The following is a 16960-nucleotide window of genomic DNA, read 5'->3' as shown; positions in this document are numbered from 1 at the left end:
TGCCCAGACATCTACACCCCAGCCCATGGGGTTGACTACTCAGCAGGCCACAAGCTCCTCAGAGTGGGCCAATGTGGAGTCTAGAGAGTAGGGCTGTTGCATTCCATGTGGCTGATGTCATATGGTGGAGAGTGTTCCTCCCAAGAAGATGGAGTCTGCAGTGTGGGAGAGGAACTCTTCTCAGGGAACTCTTCTGGTGGCTGTTCCTCCAGCTCTCTCCGCAGAGCTACAAATTCCAATCTTGCCTCATGGGATTCAAGTCTGCTTTGCCTTTTCCTCTTCTAGAGCCTAGGGTGAGTGCCTGTGAATGAGATTTTGTGCGTTTGCCCTTTTAGAGGGTATTTGTGTCTCTGGTGGGCTCCTTTCTCTCCCTGAAGGACAGAAACCCCATGCTTTTCACAGCCAGAGGTTATGCCGGTGCCTTTTCCTAGCTCAGGTATTATAGCCGGGGTACCCGGCATGGGGTTGAGACTGCATGCTTCTCAGGGGCACTCCTGCTACTGAGATATCCCTCCAGAACCTCAGCCACCACCCATGGGAATGGGGCCAGCCCATTTTTGTCTCCACGCTTCTAACAGTCTCGATATGGTTTTTCTGTAAACCCTTGGTTATAAGAGTTCTCCTCATCTAGTCTTCAGTTCATTATTTAAGATGAGTGTAGCTTCCACCTACTCTAACACCATTTTGGATCTCTTCCTGGATATATTTTTGGTAACGAATTTTTTTATTACTGATTCAGTCTCCTTACTAGTAATTAGTCTGATCAGATTTTCTGTGTTTTTCATGATTCAGTCTAGGAAAATACATGTTTTTAGGTATTTAGCATTTTTCTTTATAGTTGTTCAGTTTGTTGGTGTATAATTGGTCATGGTGGCATTGTATGATTCTTTGTATTTCTTTGATATCAGTTGTAACTTTTATGATTTTATTTATTTGTGTCTTTTAGTTAGTCTAGAAAAAGGTTTGTAAACTTTTTGGAAAGCAGCAGCTCTTAGTTTCATTGCATTTTTAATTGTCTTTTTTCCATGCTGATCCTTATTTCCTTTCTTCTACTTTGTTCTTCTTTTTCAAGTTTCTTTTGGTTTAAAGTTACATTGTTTACTTGAGATTTCTTTTTGCTTCTTCAGGTCGTCTGTATGGGTTATAAAATTCCTCTTTAGAGCTGCTTTTGCTGTATTTCATAGATTTTCAAGCTTTACATTTGAATTTCCTTTTGTCTCAAGGTATTTCTTATTTCATCTTTGTTTCTTGTTGATGGATGTGTCAAAGAATTTGTAGTTATGTTTTATAACTTCCACAAACAATAAAACTTAGCTAAAATTAAGGGTATCAGCTCCACTGTATTAATTTCATATTTGACCTGTGTCAAAATAACATTGTAATTATTTTAAAAATATGTTTTTATTGATTTCAGAGAGACAGAGAGAGAGAGACACATCAAGGACGAGAGTCATCTATTCGCTGCCTCCCGCACTCCCCCTGCTGAGGATGGAGCCCTCAACCTGGGCATGTTCCCCCTGCCTGGGAGTTGAACAGTGACCTCTTGGTTCATAGGTTGATGTGCAACCACTGAACCGTATCGGTTGGCAACATTGAAACTTAATATCTTAATTATTTATGTGATCAAAATATGGGAAGAAAAATGTGAGCAAAAACACGCCCTCCTCAGATCCCTTGTTCTACATCTCTTTCCATGCTGGTAAGACCTCCACCCCAAAAGGCTACATTTATTCAACTTCAGCAGGGCAACAGTGACCTAGAGCCCATGCTGAGAGGACCACCAGGCTTCCTCTCCAGGACCTGCCAAGACACTGTTAGATACTGTTCACTTTTAACAAAAAGAGGGACTGTCCAGGGCCTGCAGTGGCTCAGGAACACGACGCCCACTGATTCAAGTGCAGAAGGGCTTATGTCCAAACCAAATGGCATTGTTTTTACAGTCCATCCGGTTCAACATACCAGTGACAGGATTTAAGACTTCCCATTGCAGGCCCTATGTAAAGAGTGTCCTCAGTGACCCCATTTTAACCCACATCCATCACGCTTTCTTCTCCTACCACCCCGCCCCTTTTGCCCCTTTCAGCCTTGTCCCCAGCAGTGGCTTATAATATGCTTCCCCCTCCCTGCCCCCAGTCCACCACCCAGACCCACTTCAGACCTGGCCCCCTCCCATCCACTCTGACTTCGCACAGACTGCCCAATATTCAGACACCTGGTTGGCCCCAGGATACCCTGTGACGGACAGTGTGCCGTGAAGTGGCCTCATCCCAGTTTCAGGGCCAGAGGGCCATGCGTTCATTTCCCATTCCGCAGAGACTGACAGCATGTGCTGGAATCCACACATGAGACCAGGACCCGGGACATGTCGCATGGCACCTCCGTCAAGGACCCTAGTGCCAGTTAAGGGTCTGACCACTTTGGCTCTCAGCCACCCAGGAGCCACAGCAGGGCTCTGCAGTCAAGCACTCTGGTGTCCTTCAGCTGAACCGTGACTCCTGCATGTACATGCCCTCCTGCCCCAGAGCCCGGAGTTTGGGTTCTCCTTGCTGCCTAAGACCATTCCGTGTCCCTCCACCCCAATGTCTCCATCTTTAAATCTTATGTTCCCAGACTGTACCAGCCCTGCCTGCTGCGGGCACCCACAGAACCCGAGGTCTCTCTCGTCTTTGACGATTTCAGTACTTGCATCGCTGGCACCCCCTTTACCCCGTCTTCGTCATAACCCTTGGTTCAGTGCCTGTCATGACCCTCCAGCACTTACAGATTCTAAGCCCCTGAGCCTCGTGGCCTCCATTCAGTGAAGGCCAACACGATGGAAATGCAAGTGCCCAGCTCCTGCCCAGCTGGGGGACTGGGATGCTGCCTGTGGGAGAGTCCACTCAAATGCCCCGATCTCAAGGGAATCACAACAATTGTAGTTTCCTGGGCAGCACAGGCGGTGTCTGGAAGAGCCCCCATTCGCAGTGCTGGCCCGGGTCCTGGGCGGACAGGTGCATGGCCCTGTTGCAGGCAGGTGGCCCCTTTAGAGCATGGAATGAACACGGTGCACTGCACTTGATTAACTAAGGCCAGTTAAACAGGGACACATGCTGCCCAGTTAGTTACAGGAGGGGGACACAATGGCGCCAGCAGTAAGGTGAGAATGTGCAGCACAGTGAAAGATGTTTCATGGAAGGGCTCCAGAGAGGCCCGGGGCTGGGTCTTTGACTTCCCTTCTGTAAGGACACTGGGGACACTTTCCCTCTCAGTCGGGACTTGCCTAGAACGCTTCAGACCCGGAACCCAAAAGGGGGCTCAACTGGGGATGTTTATATCTTGCTGGTCATCTGTGCGCATCCCCAGGTTGGCCCCAACGATCACCTCGACCACACAAACCTTCACATCATCTTATATCCAGCATGGACTCATCCCACTTGTCTCTCTCTGTACCTTTTGTTCAGAGCCCCGGCATGTCCTGACTTGACGTTATGTATGTGTTGGCTGCTGTGACTCTTTCCTGCAAACTCGCCATCCTCACAAGCCCTTTGGGTTGAGCACTGAGCTTCTAGAGCCTGCCCATAGGAGGCGCTCTGCACACACCTGTTAGGGGAGGGAGTGCACCACGTCCTCTTAACACAATCTACAAATTTAAGGAGATCCCAATTGGAATTCCAAGGGAACTTGTTCAAGTGATTCAAAGTTCATACATACTAAAATTTAGAATGTGTGTATTTTTTAAACAAATTTTATTTGCAAGAAATTATTAAAAAATGATTGAATACCTGTTCAGCGACACCTATACAGTGATGATCATCAGAGAATTATTCCTAAAGCAGAAAGCTAAATAACATTAAGTCCATTAACTAGAGCCAAATAACGCAATTCATGACGCAGCAAGAGAAAAGACACTAGGAGGTATTCTTTTTAGAAATATTTTTAATATTAGAATATATTGTCACATAAAAATATAACGGATATATTACAAATATGGATAGGTGTATATTCACCTACATGACTAGCACATATGAAAGAATATATAAAGATCTGTACTATTATTTCCAATTTAGTGTGTGCATAATTACTTATTTTAAACCTTTACCTTTTCTGCCTATAACCCTGAGTTATTTTTATAATAAAAAAATCTATTTTTGAAAAGTAAAATCAGTTGCAATTGCTTTATTGTAAAGGTTATGAATTGTGTGCATTTGTGTATTGAAGGTGGGGACAGAAAATTTTGTCCAGTACAACTCACCTGGAAAGACAAGCAGCTTCGGTTTTCCCTGAAAGTTGGGGATTGTTTTAATTTTATCTGAACCAAATTGTACTTGAAATAAATCACATGCCTAGCAAGCAAATTGCATTGTGGCAAGAAACCCAATTCGGAAGTAGATACACTCGACTAACTGTAGGACAGAACATGAGTGCAGCAAAGTACAGACACACAGACCCCTGGGTTCTGGTCCCTCCTTCACCCCCTCGCAGGCTTTCTCATTTCTCTGCAGGTTTGTCTGCTTTGTTTGGTTCTCAGCATAGTTTTAGGATCCTCTGTGCCTTGCTCTCCACTTACTATTTTATATTTATTTCTATCTCCACTGTATCCAACCTTGTCTGTCCATTTTTAAGCTTCTTGCTATTCTTTCTTCATGTTTTTCTTGTCTTTAAATCTCATTGGAACATAGTTCAGAAAAAAATTCATTTTATGTCCTATAAAAAGTCACAACTTCCCACTTATTTTAGTTCTTACGTTTCCTTTGTACAATTTCACTGCTAGGAATGGACACATATCAGGCAAAATGTCTGCTACGTGTTGTGCTGCTCGTAAGAGGAATTTTTGTGTTGTCTGACTTTAATAAACTTCCACCTAAGACCTAAGAGTTTCCGTGAAGAGAGATTTTGTATTCAAACATGTTTTCTTACTTTTTAAAACAATTTATTACTGACACTATAACAGAGGCCCCCTTATATCACCCATGATGCCTCCCCCCCGCCCCCAATCCCCCCCAGGCCTTCGCCACAGTGTTGTCTGGATCCTTAGGTTACACGTCTCCAAATAAATTATTTGCTTAATCTCTCACCCCCCACCCCCACCCCCTTCCCTCTGTGATCATGGCGTCTGTTCCATCCTTCTGTGCTTTCAGAGAGGGCAAAGCCCATGAAAATGGGATCCTGTTAAGACTCATTTCCTCTTTTGCTGTCTGTCATTCACTGGCTTCCTTTGGTCTCAGAATAAGTTCTGAGTGTTCAGCTGGCCAACTAGGACTGGGGCTCCAGCTGGCAGGACAGGAGGTAACTGCAGGACAGAGTGCCACCTGTGAGCTCCCTGGAGCCACACCTCAGGTGTCCCTCCCAGTGTCAGGTGCCCTAGGAGGTGCTACACAACAAGGCCTGGGGCTGACCAGGGAGCCATGGACACAGGTTCCCTGGACTGGCCACAGGGAAAGCCCACCCCTGCCCTCGCCAACTCCTGCCAGACCTCACCTCTCCTTCTCGCTGAGCTGCTCCAGCGTCCGGAACCAGGTCCTGAATTGCTCCTCGGGCTCTATTTCATAATTCTCAGCAGCCTCCTGCAGCTCCACGATCTCCTGCATTACCTCCAGTTCCTGGGGCCAGAGGGAGAGAGGGTGCAGACACAGTGCCGTTTGGGGGCGGGGAATGGGGCAAGGGAAGAGTCCTGGGTCTTTGCTGACATGGGCACTGTCCTTCCCCTAATTCCATCCAGGCCCTACCTGGGCTCAGAGATGAGCATTGACAGCCCTTCCTCCAGAAAGCTGTCCTTGATGCCATCCCCCTACCTGAGCCACCAACTGGAGGGGTCTCCCACCTCTGTTATAAAAGCCTCCCAATAGATGTAAGATGCAGGGGATGGAGCCCAGGAGTGTGCTGGCCTGGGCGTCCCTGATCTTCACCCCTCCCCTGTCCCCAGGAAGTGCCACAGCTGCTCACCTTCCTCTGGTTTTCTTTGTGGATCTGACTCCCCTGTAAGGCAGAGATCCCAAGTCCATCAGAAAGAGCTCCCCATCCATGGCTACCCCTGTGCCCACCCTTTCTTATGTTGAACTACTACCAGGTCCCAGGAGGGGGTGGGAAACATGGAAAGTCTGGACTTGGACCCAGCCCAGTCTCTGAGCTGCAGAGGAGGGGCACATGGATCGGTATGATGGGGAAGACACCCCAGCTTCAAAGGGCGGCTCTGCTGAGAACTCAGGGCTCAGTACTGGGGCTCTCTCCCCAAAGGTCAATCCCGGCGATCCCAACCTGGCTCCAATCACCTACCTCCATATAATGCTCCATCACCGTGTCCAGCATCTGCAGGTCAGTCAGAAACTTCCCAAGGAAGGGGACACACTGGGCAAACAGAGTAAAAGTGGGATGAACCCCTGCTCTCAGGTGTCCTCACAGACCCTCCCCTCAGAGCCTGCCACCCTCAGTCTCCTGGCCCACCCCAGGGATCCCACAAGGACCGTTAGAGCCTCCCCTCAATGGTCCCTTCCCTCACTCTCCAAGAACTCCTAATCACCTGCCAGGGCCTGCATTTAGCAAATCAAAGGTCTGTGGTTAGAGGCCAGCCCCACCCCATATCCTAGCTGCACCCAGCTGTCCCAGTCCCTCCTTTTGGTCACCTCTAATGACTGGTCTTGGGTTCTGTGGGAATGGGGCAGATGCAGGAGGAAGACCTCCCTCTCTTCACTTGGTGGCCTTCAGCTGGGAGGACAGTGCCCCCTGTCCTCTGCCCCTGGAGCACTCACCAGAAAGGCTCACTCACCTGCTGCTGCAGCCTCTTCTGAGCTCCACAGAGGGTCAGCATCAGAGTGACAAGCCTGGAAGGCCGCTTCTGCCAGGGTCCAGGACACGGTCATTGAGGTCATACTCCCTTCACCCCACTTCCCCCTCCACCCCAACCTCAGACCCTGGACATGTGACCCACCCCAGCTGGTACCAGGGCTACTGTCCCTCCAGCATGTCTGATTCTAGATGGCTCCCAGCTACAACACGCACTCAGTGTGTGACCTTGGGCAGGGGCCTGGCCTTTCTGACATGCTTCCTCCTCTCAAAGTGTGAGACCTCCACCTAACTCACAGGTCGTCTTAGGGACTCAGTGTCATTACTGTCATCACTGACCTCGCCCTACCCTTCCAGATGGAGCAGTGCAGGGGGCTCTGCAAAGGCCTTTCTTTCCTGAACCTCGTGGGCACCCCGTGATGCCTGCAACACAGGATGGTCATTCCTCCTTTTCTCTCACTAGCAGGCAAGGGGCCCAGAGAGGAACAGTGACTGGCTCAGGGCCCACACAGGAGACACCACTTGTCTCTCCCAGCCAGAGGCCTTGTCCCTTCTGCCCTCATCTCACCCCCAGCCCCATCACTGTCCAGACCCAGTCCTCTGGCTCTCAGGTTTATGCAGGTCCCCACTGGACCAAGCCGTCAACGAATATGTGTCTCGGGAACCTGGCAGAGTTGCCCTGCCTGCCCCACCCCACTGGAGTCTCTGTCCACCAGACCAGAACCAAGACCATGCCTAGCCTTCACCTCCCCAAATGCCCAGAACCTTCCCCTGGGCAGCAGTCTTTCTCCATCCTCAAATAGGGACCCTCAAGGTGCCCCATCTGACTGGCAGGGTAGTGGGTGTCAGGGCACTTTGCCTCCTAGTTGACATGTAGGATCTGAGGTCTGTGCAGGAAGGGTCCACTAACAATGCCCCAGTTCCCCAGACACTTCTCAGAAGCACCCTGGCCTGTGTTAGTGCCCACCAGGCACCAGGTGAAAATCCTGACAGGGACTGACTGGCAGTGAGTGCTCCAGGGGCCAGTGGGAAGTCACAGAATGCACACCTCTCTGTCTCTAGTCCAGCAATTGGGACCCGAGGCCAGCCAGACCTTTTGTTCACCTGCCCCTTGGGAATCCCCAGCAGGGCCCCTCCCTGGGGCAGGCAGGCTCGCTCTCCTTGGAGGTGTGATGAAGACAGAAGGAGCAGCAGGCCCTGGCTTCCTGAGGACAGGCTGGGCTGGTTTGGGGCGAAAAAGTGCCCACCCACCCCATTCACCCCACAGCCTGGAAGAAACTAAGTCCCAGTGAAATGGACCCGCATGAAAGCCAGAGATGCACTCAGTCTGCCAGCCCTGCACCCTGTCCTGGAGCAGCCCAGCCACCACCACTCTGTGCAGTGACTGGGCCTCTTGCCCCTGAAACTGCCCCCCACCTGACCAGGGACCAAACAGATCTTCCTGTTCATCATGACAGAGGGTGAAAATTTTCAGAGAATCTTTAGGGAACAAACTACCAAAGCCACATCCTGCACCATCCCCGCTTCCCTCACCCCTTCCTCTCTTTCCAGACCTCCAGCCTGCTCTACCTTCATAAGCTGCTCCCTGCTCGCTGGATTGTCCTCCTTGCATAGTTTTTTTAGTGTGACTCTGCTCTTCCTGAGGGGAGGGACAGAAGAAAGACATGTCTAGGAATGATAGGAGAGAGGCACTGAGGGCAAATTCCTTTTGACAATCTAAAGTTTCAAACTCCTAAGGTGAGGGTCTTGATGGCTTCCTCTGAGCAGAAAAGTCTCCATGGAACTTGGGAAACACTCATGCTGGTCACCAGGGCCCCCATTCCCATTGCTACTGAGCAGTTTTGACCACTTCTGGTTTCAGCTGGGCATAGGGTTCTGTTTCTGGAAACACTTGCCAATCTGCTATTTGGCTCAGTGCTGTCTCTGACATTGAAGGAAACTGACTCCTGAAGTAGAGCTGGTGGCCTGAGGTCCCAGGGAGGCCTAGAGACTCTGCCCACCAACAAATCCCTGCCCTGAGGGTTGCCTGCATTCCAGGATATGAGGGTACATTTGGAGACATATGGGAGACCCCCCCCCCACACACACTCTGGGCCTATGATGGGACAAGCCTACACACCTGGAAACTTTCTCCCATGTCTTCTTCAGACGATAGATGGACACACTCTGAAGGGCTGACAGGATCCCATGTAGGGAGGAAAAATTCCTCAGGGATCGGCACTCCTGGGAAGGGGGGAGATGCACTGTGAGGTGGGGAACTGGAGCTCTAGTTTCAGTCCCCCTCAATTGGCACCCCCCTCTTGGGTGAGTCAGATGCTCAGGGTAGGCACGTTTAGCACCCAAAGACCAACACTCACAGAAAGGAGGGTCTTAGCTCAATCCAAGGAAGGAGCCAGGTAGGAAGTGAGCCTCCCACCACTGGGACCTGAGAGTCAAGGTCACCATGCCCCTAGAAGAGAGGACCTAGAGACTGTTGGGGCTCAGACCTGAGGCCTCAGTCTTGAGAGCTGACAAAGCAGTAGAGGCCTTTTGCAAGGCTCCGTGTAGGGACTCCACTGGGCCTCCCATAACATACCCTGGCCACCTTAATCCAGTGGTTCAGGACTTTGGCCCTGTCCTGGGCCCTCATGCTTGGGTCTCCAAGGCAGGTGGTGATCACACAGGCGGTCACAGAATTGAACTGTGTGATTGTGGCACGCACAGTAGATGCCGTGTGTTCGTTGCCAGGCTTGTCCCTCTGGGACCAGATGGAGCCCAGGCACTGGTATGGCAGCACCTTTTTGAACAGCTCCTGGGAGAAAAGGGAGTGTCACCCAGCCCTTCCACACCCCAGGTCAGGGTCCCTAACCTCTTTCAGGAGACACTGGTCAGGACTGAAGGCTAGGAAGCTGAGGATGTGCCCTGAGCCTTGGGGTCTCTGGGATTCATTCTCTATTCACAAAGGGCCCCCTGCACAGGACCCAAGACTGGAAGGGAAGGGACGCGAGCCCCTGCCTCCAGCCCATCCTAATGACTAGCTGCAGGATGCTGCTTAAGTCTGCTCACCCCAAGGGACATCAAACATGACCTGATCACCAATCTCATCCAAATCCCCATTCTGTGCATATTCCCCTGTAGCAGCTACAACCACAGGCTGTTTGTCTCCCTTGTAGTAAAGCACATATCAGGTGCCTAATAAGTGCTGAGGTCGCTGAGTCTCATGGGCATAGGGATGGGCGACCACGCACCTGGCTACACACAGTGAGCTCCCCTCCCACCTGGCCAGGCCACACCCAGCTTTCTCTGTGATCCCCCTCATCTACTCTGCACAGCCCCTCTGTGCAGCTGGTCTCCTGAGTGTCTACCTTCACCGTCCGCAGGTGGACAGCGAAGGCTTGGGGGTTTAGAAGGTTGTCCAGGACCCATGGGTGGTAATAGATGGAGCTGTGATTTGCATCCAGATCACAGGAGTTCAGATCAGAGAAAGGCAGGGTCCCCCCTACCCCGGCCTGAGAGCCTTCTGCTCACCAAATCCATAGCTGTTAGTTGTTCTGCCACCAGCCTTGGAGGGAAGGTCAGGATGGTACACTTCCCCTCCCTTCCCAGGTGTTCTGTGGTCACAGACCGGGGGAAGTTGGGTGCTGGGGCTGAAGCTAGCTCAGTGCTTGTTGGAGCAAAGATTAGAGCTGGTGGCCTAGGTGGCTCCACCTCCACAGCTGGCCCTGGGGCTAAAGTTGAGGTTGGTTCTTGCTCCATGTCTGGAGGGGTTGATGGAGGTGTCACTGGCTCCAGCACTGGCACAGCTGGACCAGGCTCTAGCCCTGGAGAAGGCCCTTTTTCTGGCTCCTGAGTACTCTGGAGCTCTGGAGGTGGTTCTGAAGCAGGTTAGAGAGACTGGTTCATGCACATGCCTCACGTTCCAGTGTCTTCCCAGAGACAGGAAAGATGCCACTGCCTTTGAGGGTCCTCCAGCCCATGAAACCCTGACCCCACAACCCCCAGTTCATCTTCCCAGACTGCAGCTCCCTCACCTTCCAACTCTGCCTCAGTGGGCTCAAGATGCTCCAACTCTACACAGTCACTTTGGGTGCTGTGCACCAGGTGTGATACAGCGTGTTTCTCCTGCACAAAGGCCTGCTTCAGGGTCAACCAAGGAAAATGTAGGGGCTGCCTGAAACATTGCTCCTGGTCTGGCCAGGTTCCCATCACAGAAGCTATGGCCCTGCAGAGAGTCAGGTGGGCAGAAGAGACAGAGTCCTGGTTTTTCCTTCCACACTGCCCTCCCATGGCACTGTTGTTTGGGACTGAGCCTCTATGGCTGCTCCCACCCATTCATGGGCCAGCCCCTTGCTACTCCAACCCCTGTGTGACTGTCCTAAGAGTAGCAGCCTGGTGACCAAGCAAGTTTAACACCGAGTCTGTGAGTCCCTTCCTCCCAGTGACAGCTGGGTTGAAGTTCCTGTACACTGCCAGCTCAGGCCTCCATGCCCCTGGGCATCTGGCTGACGACTCAGATAGGCATGTGAGCAGCCCGCACACCAGAGTGTTCTTCTGTCCTGGCCATGGCCCTCAGGAGAGATGCATGTGGAGAGGGACAGGCAGAGCTAAATGGGCTTGTGTTTGGGATCGGAGTCCAGGGAACAACTCATTCCAGCCTCGCCTATGGTTCTAGGGAAGCTGAGACCCAATTCACAGTTCTCTTTGACCCCTGTCCTCCTGGAGTAGAAGCCTCCAGACCTCAGCCCTCCCTTGGGAATCAGCTGATGTGGAAGATCAGGGCTCTGCCAGGGCTGTTCACCCTAAGCCCCAATCCCATAGACACAGGAGGCCTCCTTCTTCTGGACCCAAGGGCCACTCACTTTTTGATTTGTTCCTCTGGTGTGTCACTCTGGTTGTAATATGGTTCTTTATCTCCACATCTGGTGAACACCTTGATGACATCCGATCTGACGGATGGTGGACAGGACCTGTGAATGATGTGCAGTGTGACTGTCTGACTCGCTGACTTGGACTAAGGCCCAGGGATTGTGTCTGCTTCATTCACTGAGTTAGGCTAAGTGTCTCTAAAAGTGCCTGCTGATAGTAAGGGCCTAATACACATTGTCCAGTAAATGAACTCTAACCAGAACCATCCCAAATGTCTGAGTGGGCCTGGGGCCCCCTACTATCTGCCCATAGAGGTCCCTAATCTGACTTCACCAAGGACCAGGACAAGGACCAGCTAGGCAAAATCTCAAACTGCGTGGCAGGCTCTTTTCTATGTGATTTTCCAAACTCAGATGCCACAGGCTGCCGATGGGTGAGTCAGGGGACTATTCATGGGACAGGAAAGAAATTGCCATGAACAACTGCAGCATGTCCAGCAGCCCTTTCTGCAGAGCTGACAGCAGGTAAGACCAGCCATGGCTTCTCCCACAGTAGTCCCTACAAGCACCTTACGAGGTTCATCCTCTATGACCCCACTTGTCAGAGGAACAAACTGAGGCTCAGACAGATGTGGTGATATTTTCAAGACACACAGCTAGCAGTGGGCAGAATCACCGCTCTGCCAAAGACGGGGCACATGCTTACCTAGCAAACAGATCATCCAGGAACTGCTGGGCTCTGGAGAAGGCCGGGTGCACGGGCATGAAGCTGCAGAAGTGGGGGATGTTTCTACCTGGGAAAACTTGTGCCGTGGATGTCGTCAACTTCTCCAGGATGTTTTTCTGGAAGGCCCACATCCTGCAGGCCTCATGTAGGTTAAGAGTTAACTCAGCCACACACTGAGTGGGACAAGGAGGGAGATTCAGTCAGTGACATCACCATGAATCCCAGTAGGATGGAGGTCTGGAGCTCCCCAGGAAGTCCCAGCCCATCAGGTATGTGAGCAAGAGGAGGGACAGCAGTGCCCAGGCTGAACGAGGTTCTAGGTTTTCAAAGCACCACTTAAGTTTGGTGTGTGGGGGGATTTTCATACAACTGTTACCTTCTAGGCGTGTTTTCATTTTTTTAGCTGAGGAACATCAGACCTCCTCGCATTAATAGCTGTATGAAGGGCATTGTCCCTGTGAGTCCTCAAGAAACATCCCCATTATAGAGATGAGGTCACAGAGGCTTAGGGATGTCAACTGTCCCAAGATCATGCAGGTCAGAACTGAGAAATGCCCTGGGTGACATCCCCACTCAGCTAGCTGAGACTTACCTACTCCTCACATGGATAAAAAGCACCTGGGAATATTGTCCCCCCCAGTTTGGGGAAAGTGTACACGCTAGACATGGCCTATGAAAAGCACTGACTTCCAAAAAGACACTTATTTCTCCTCATTTTACATTCAGGGGCATTTTGGGACCCTCATTATGGAGACCCCAGGCTGGAGAAAGGCGATCACCAGGTAGGAGTCTGAGCAGGTGACTCAGGAAGGCGCAAATCCAGGTGGCCAGTGCAAAGCTGCCAGGTGAGCCAAAGTCCCCGGGAGGCCATTGCCAATGAAGGAGCACTGCACTGGCCTTGGACAACTTGTTATGGGATAGAGAAAAATTTCAGTGAGTGAGAAATCCCTGGGCCGGCTGGGAGCAAGGCAGCAGCTATCATCACAGAGTGCTGTTGACAACATCTCTGCCACAGCCCTTTGGATTTGGAATCGGCCTGCAGCTGGGAAGGTTTTACATGTGCATGTTCTTCCACCAGCAGGGGGCGTCTATCTCCAGCGGGGCAAAGTAGACATGGTGCTCTGACTTATGTCCCCCAAATTCCATGACTTTGGAACCCTTGGAACTTCAGAACATGCCTGAATTTAAGCACGTAGTTAAGGTTAAGTGGGTTCAGTGGGGTGGGTCTTAATCCAATAGGACCAGTGTCTTTGGAAGAGGAGGGGGGACACGTGGAAGCAAAGAGGGTAGCCCATGTGACAGAGAGAGAAGGTGGCCGATGACAAGCCCAGGAGAGACCCCTAAGGGAAACAGCCCTGCTGATGTCCTCAGCCCTAACTTCTAGCCTCTTGAACTGTGAGAAAATGAATGTCTGCTCTTCACACCACCCAGTGTGGTCCTGTGTCTTGGCAGTGCGAGCACCTAGCACAGTCCACAGGGACACACTGAAGTGTCCCTGGCAGCACTGCCGACCTGGCAGCTGACCTGAATTAGGGCGATGTCCACAGCACTGAAAGGCTGCATCCCTGTGACAAATGACCTCCGTCACTGGACAAGGACAGTGGAGCTGACTGCTCCATGGGATATTGGGGCAGGTAGTTTATACAACACAATCAGCAAAACGCAAATGGGCTCATGGTCTACTATGAAGTGAAACAGTGTTTTTTTCTTTTTTAATATTCCTACAAATATGTGAGGAGTGTCTTTCTAGCCTCCCATGTAGCTGGAGGGAGGAGTGGAGGTCCGGATTCCTTTGTCATAGGACTGTGGACACTCTAGGGAGAGCACTGGTTGGGCTCCTGGGAGTCCCAACATTTGGGTCTGGGTTCTGGGCACTGCCAGGTCATTTCGGGGTTGTGGGTGCAGAGACCTTTGAGGTGAGTTCTCACCTGAGTCAAGCACTGGATGGTGTCTGTGGCCTGATGCACCTTCCCCTGGTCTAGGGAGGTGGAGTAGTTGAACCCATGGAGCATCTTTTTGACAATGTCCTTGTTGGAGACCTACAGAGACAGAGCCCGGTACCGAGCCAGGAGGCATCAGGAACCCTCCAGCCCCTCTGTGGTTCTATCTCACAGCAGCCCTGGCAACCTGATACAGTCCATTAGGACACAGTGAGGATGCTCCCCTCAGCCCTGCTTAACTTGGAAGAACTGAATCACATCAAGGTCTACAGCAGTGAAAGGCTGGGTCACTGAGGAAAACTACGACCTTTATGGGGTGATAGGGAGATGAGTGAGGTGACGGCTCCTGACCAGCTGGCCTACAGAACTTTCCTGAGCTCTGGGAGAAGACAAGTTGCAGAGAAAGGTATCCAATACTTTGTTCCTCCCGTCTTTTTGACAAACCACCCAGTCAAGTGTGATGATGTGTGAGGCTCAGAGGTCTCCTTGGACATTGGAGCTGACTGCTCCCTAGGGTACTCGGGCAGAGAGTTCAAACAAGAAAACAGCAAATGTAAATGTGCTTGTGGCCTACTGGCAAATGAAACTACAGATTTTCTCTCTCTAATATTCCTACAAGTATGTGAGGAGAGATTTTTCACTCTCCCATGTTGCTGGAGGGAGGAGTGTAGGTCTGGACTCTTCTGTCATGGGACTAAGGACACTCTGGAGGATAAGCCCTGGAGACCCCCAGATGTGAGTCTGGGTTCTAGGCCCTCCCTGGACATCTTGGGTCCTGAATGTGGAGACCAACCTGGGCCAACTCTCACCTCAGACCAGCACTGGACATGGTTGTCAGCCTGGTGCACCTGCACCCTGACCCAGTTGGTGGTGTAGTGGGGCCCGTGGCCCAGCACGTCGATGGTGTCATCCTCGGAGCTCTGCAAAGACAGAGCGGGAACTGAGCCAGGAGGCATCAGGAACCTCCAGCCCCATCTGTGGTCCTGTGTAACGGCAGCCCTGGCAAACTAACACAGTCTGTAGGACACAGTGAGGATGTTCCTGACAGCCCCGCCGCACTAGCAAGAACTGAATCCCGTCAAGGTCTAACAGCAGTGAAAGGCTGGGTCACTGAGGAAAACTCCCTCCTAATGGGATGTGAGGGCAGTGAGTGAGGCCACAGCTCCTGACCTGGCCTCCTACACTGGTTGGCCGTGCTCTCTGAGATGACAAGTGGCAGAGAAATCTATGCAGTGCCTGCATCCCTTTCCATTTGTTTAAATACACAGCATCTGTCAGTGTGATGATGTGTGAGGCTCAGAGACAGTCTCCACGGACAGTCGTGCTGACTGCTCCCCAGGATCCCTGGGGCAGGCAGTTAAACAATGAAAGGAGCAAAAAGCAAGGACAGAATAATATTTTCTCCACTACTCCAGGAAATACGTGAAGCCTGAATTTCTACCCTACCAGAGACGTGATCGGGAGGGCTGGAGGTACAGATGTCTTTGGGAGTGGGCCTGTGGAAACACTGAGGCCCCAGATTTGAGCCTGGGTTCTGGTCCCACCCCAGCCACCTGGAGGCCCTGGGTGTGGGCCAGCTCTCACCTCAGACCAGCACTGGCACTGGACGGTTTTCCTAGCCTGGTGCTCCTGAACCTGGTACCAGTTGATGGCATAAGTGAACCCATCAGCCAGCTCTTCTATGGCACCCTCCGTGAAGCTCTGCAGAGACAGAGGCCGGTCCCGGACCAGGGGCATGAGGGGCCTCCCAGGGCATTGCCAGTGGGGGACATGCCTACCACAAAAGCTGCTCCCCAGATCAGGCACAGAGTGCCATCTGCAAAGACCTCCAGGATGGGAGGGAACACGATGACCCCTGGAGGACTTCTGAGTAACAAGTGGGTAGAGGAGCTTGGTCCACAGCTCTCAGCTTCCCTTCCTGTCAGCCATGACCTGGGCCATGAACATGACAGACCCTCCAGGCTTCTAACACCCAACAACCTGCTCCTGCTTAGGATGAGCACCCGTCACCACCCCCGAAACACACACATACCCAGGATGAGGGGTAAGATTTGTGGGGCCCAAGGTGGGAACCCACTTGGGGACTGGCCTGGATGGGCCTGCCCTGGGCTGTCCCTGGCTACCTGAGGGTGCCTCAGGCCAGAGGGCGAGGAGTGTCCGCAGTGGCACTTTCACCAATTTCTACAGCAACAGAAACATCTCTTACTCTGGGCATTTTTGTGCCCAGAGCCTCGGAAGCACGGGAAACAACAGAGAGACATCCTAGTCTCCTGACTGCTCCAGTCAAGTGAGTAGGAAAGGCAGTTGTCTCTAGAATGTGGGTACCTGGTTACCAGAGCCCTACATACTATTGGGGACCTGTCACCAAGGAAGTGAGGTCACCTCTCAAGGTTCCATGACCTGGGCCCCTTCCTCCAATCAGAGCCATCCAAAACCCCTCTGGGCTTCTGACCACTCACCTTCCTCGCACATGTCATGTCCACACCTGCACACCAGCACCTACCCCAGCCCTCCCACAGCTCCCTGGGGATGGGCCAGGGCCTGGCTGGGAGGAGAAATCTTAGCTCGCAGCTCCTTTCTCCCCCAGTTCCATGTCCTGGGGAAGCCTCTTTGCCTCTCAGGGCCTCCCCAGTCTCCCAACCCACACAGTGAGGATGTCGCTAAACACCATGTCCCAAGGACACCATCAG

The 16960-nt window shown here is 51.9% G+C and overlaps 1 protein-coding gene across 1 annotated transcript; it reads right to left on the bottom strand.

Annotated features, from left to right (window-relative positions):
* Positions 1-5068: 5068 nt before the first annotated feature.
* Positions 5069-16007, bottom strand: LOC107532693 (ral guanine nucleotide dissociation stimulator-like). The gene is made up of 13 exons (XM_087823787.1): positions 15855-16007; positions 12310-12503; positions 11598-11705; positions 10770-10960; positions 10267-10622; positions 9335-9550; positions 8879-8982; positions 8329-8398; positions 6743-6811; positions 6253-6324; positions 5923-5955; positions 5458-5579; positions 5069-5269 (listed from the first exon to the last, which is right to left on the bottom strand). Exons 1-13 carry the CDS (start codon positions 16005-16007, stop codon positions 5233-5235), a joined length of 1725 nt encoding a protein of 574 aa, XP_087679913.1. The 3' UTR covers positions 5069-5232.
* Positions 16008-16960: the final 953 nt, after the last annotated feature.

Source organism: Miniopterus natalensis, chromosome 13 (genome assembly GCF_054644295.1).
Source record: "Miniopterus natalensis isolate mMinNat1 chromosome 13, mMinNat1.hap1, whole genome shotgun sequence".
Classification (NCBI taxonomy): Eukaryota; Metazoa; Chordata; class Mammalia; order Chiroptera; family Miniopteridae; genus Miniopterus; species Miniopterus natalensis.
This window is presented reverse-complemented; position numbering and strand designations above follow the sequence as displayed.

What these genes read in the sequence shown, in the direction of transcription:
- LOC107532693 (XM_087823787.1), bottom strand. Translation starts at nt 16,007, where the DNA reads ATGCCCCTGGTCCGGGACCGGCCTCTGTCTCTGCAGAGCTTCACGGAG. An exon ending in CACTGAGGCAGAGTTGGAAG is followed by an intron (nt 10,623 to 10,769) that starts GTGAGGGAGCTG and finishes AGTCTCTCTAAC; the next exon opens with CTGCTTCAGAACCACCTCCA. An exon ending in ACATGGGAGAAAGTTTCCAG is followed by an intron (nt 8,399 to 8,878) that starts GTGTGTAGGCTT and finishes CCCTCCCCTCAG; the next exon opens with GAAGAGCAGAGTCACACTAA.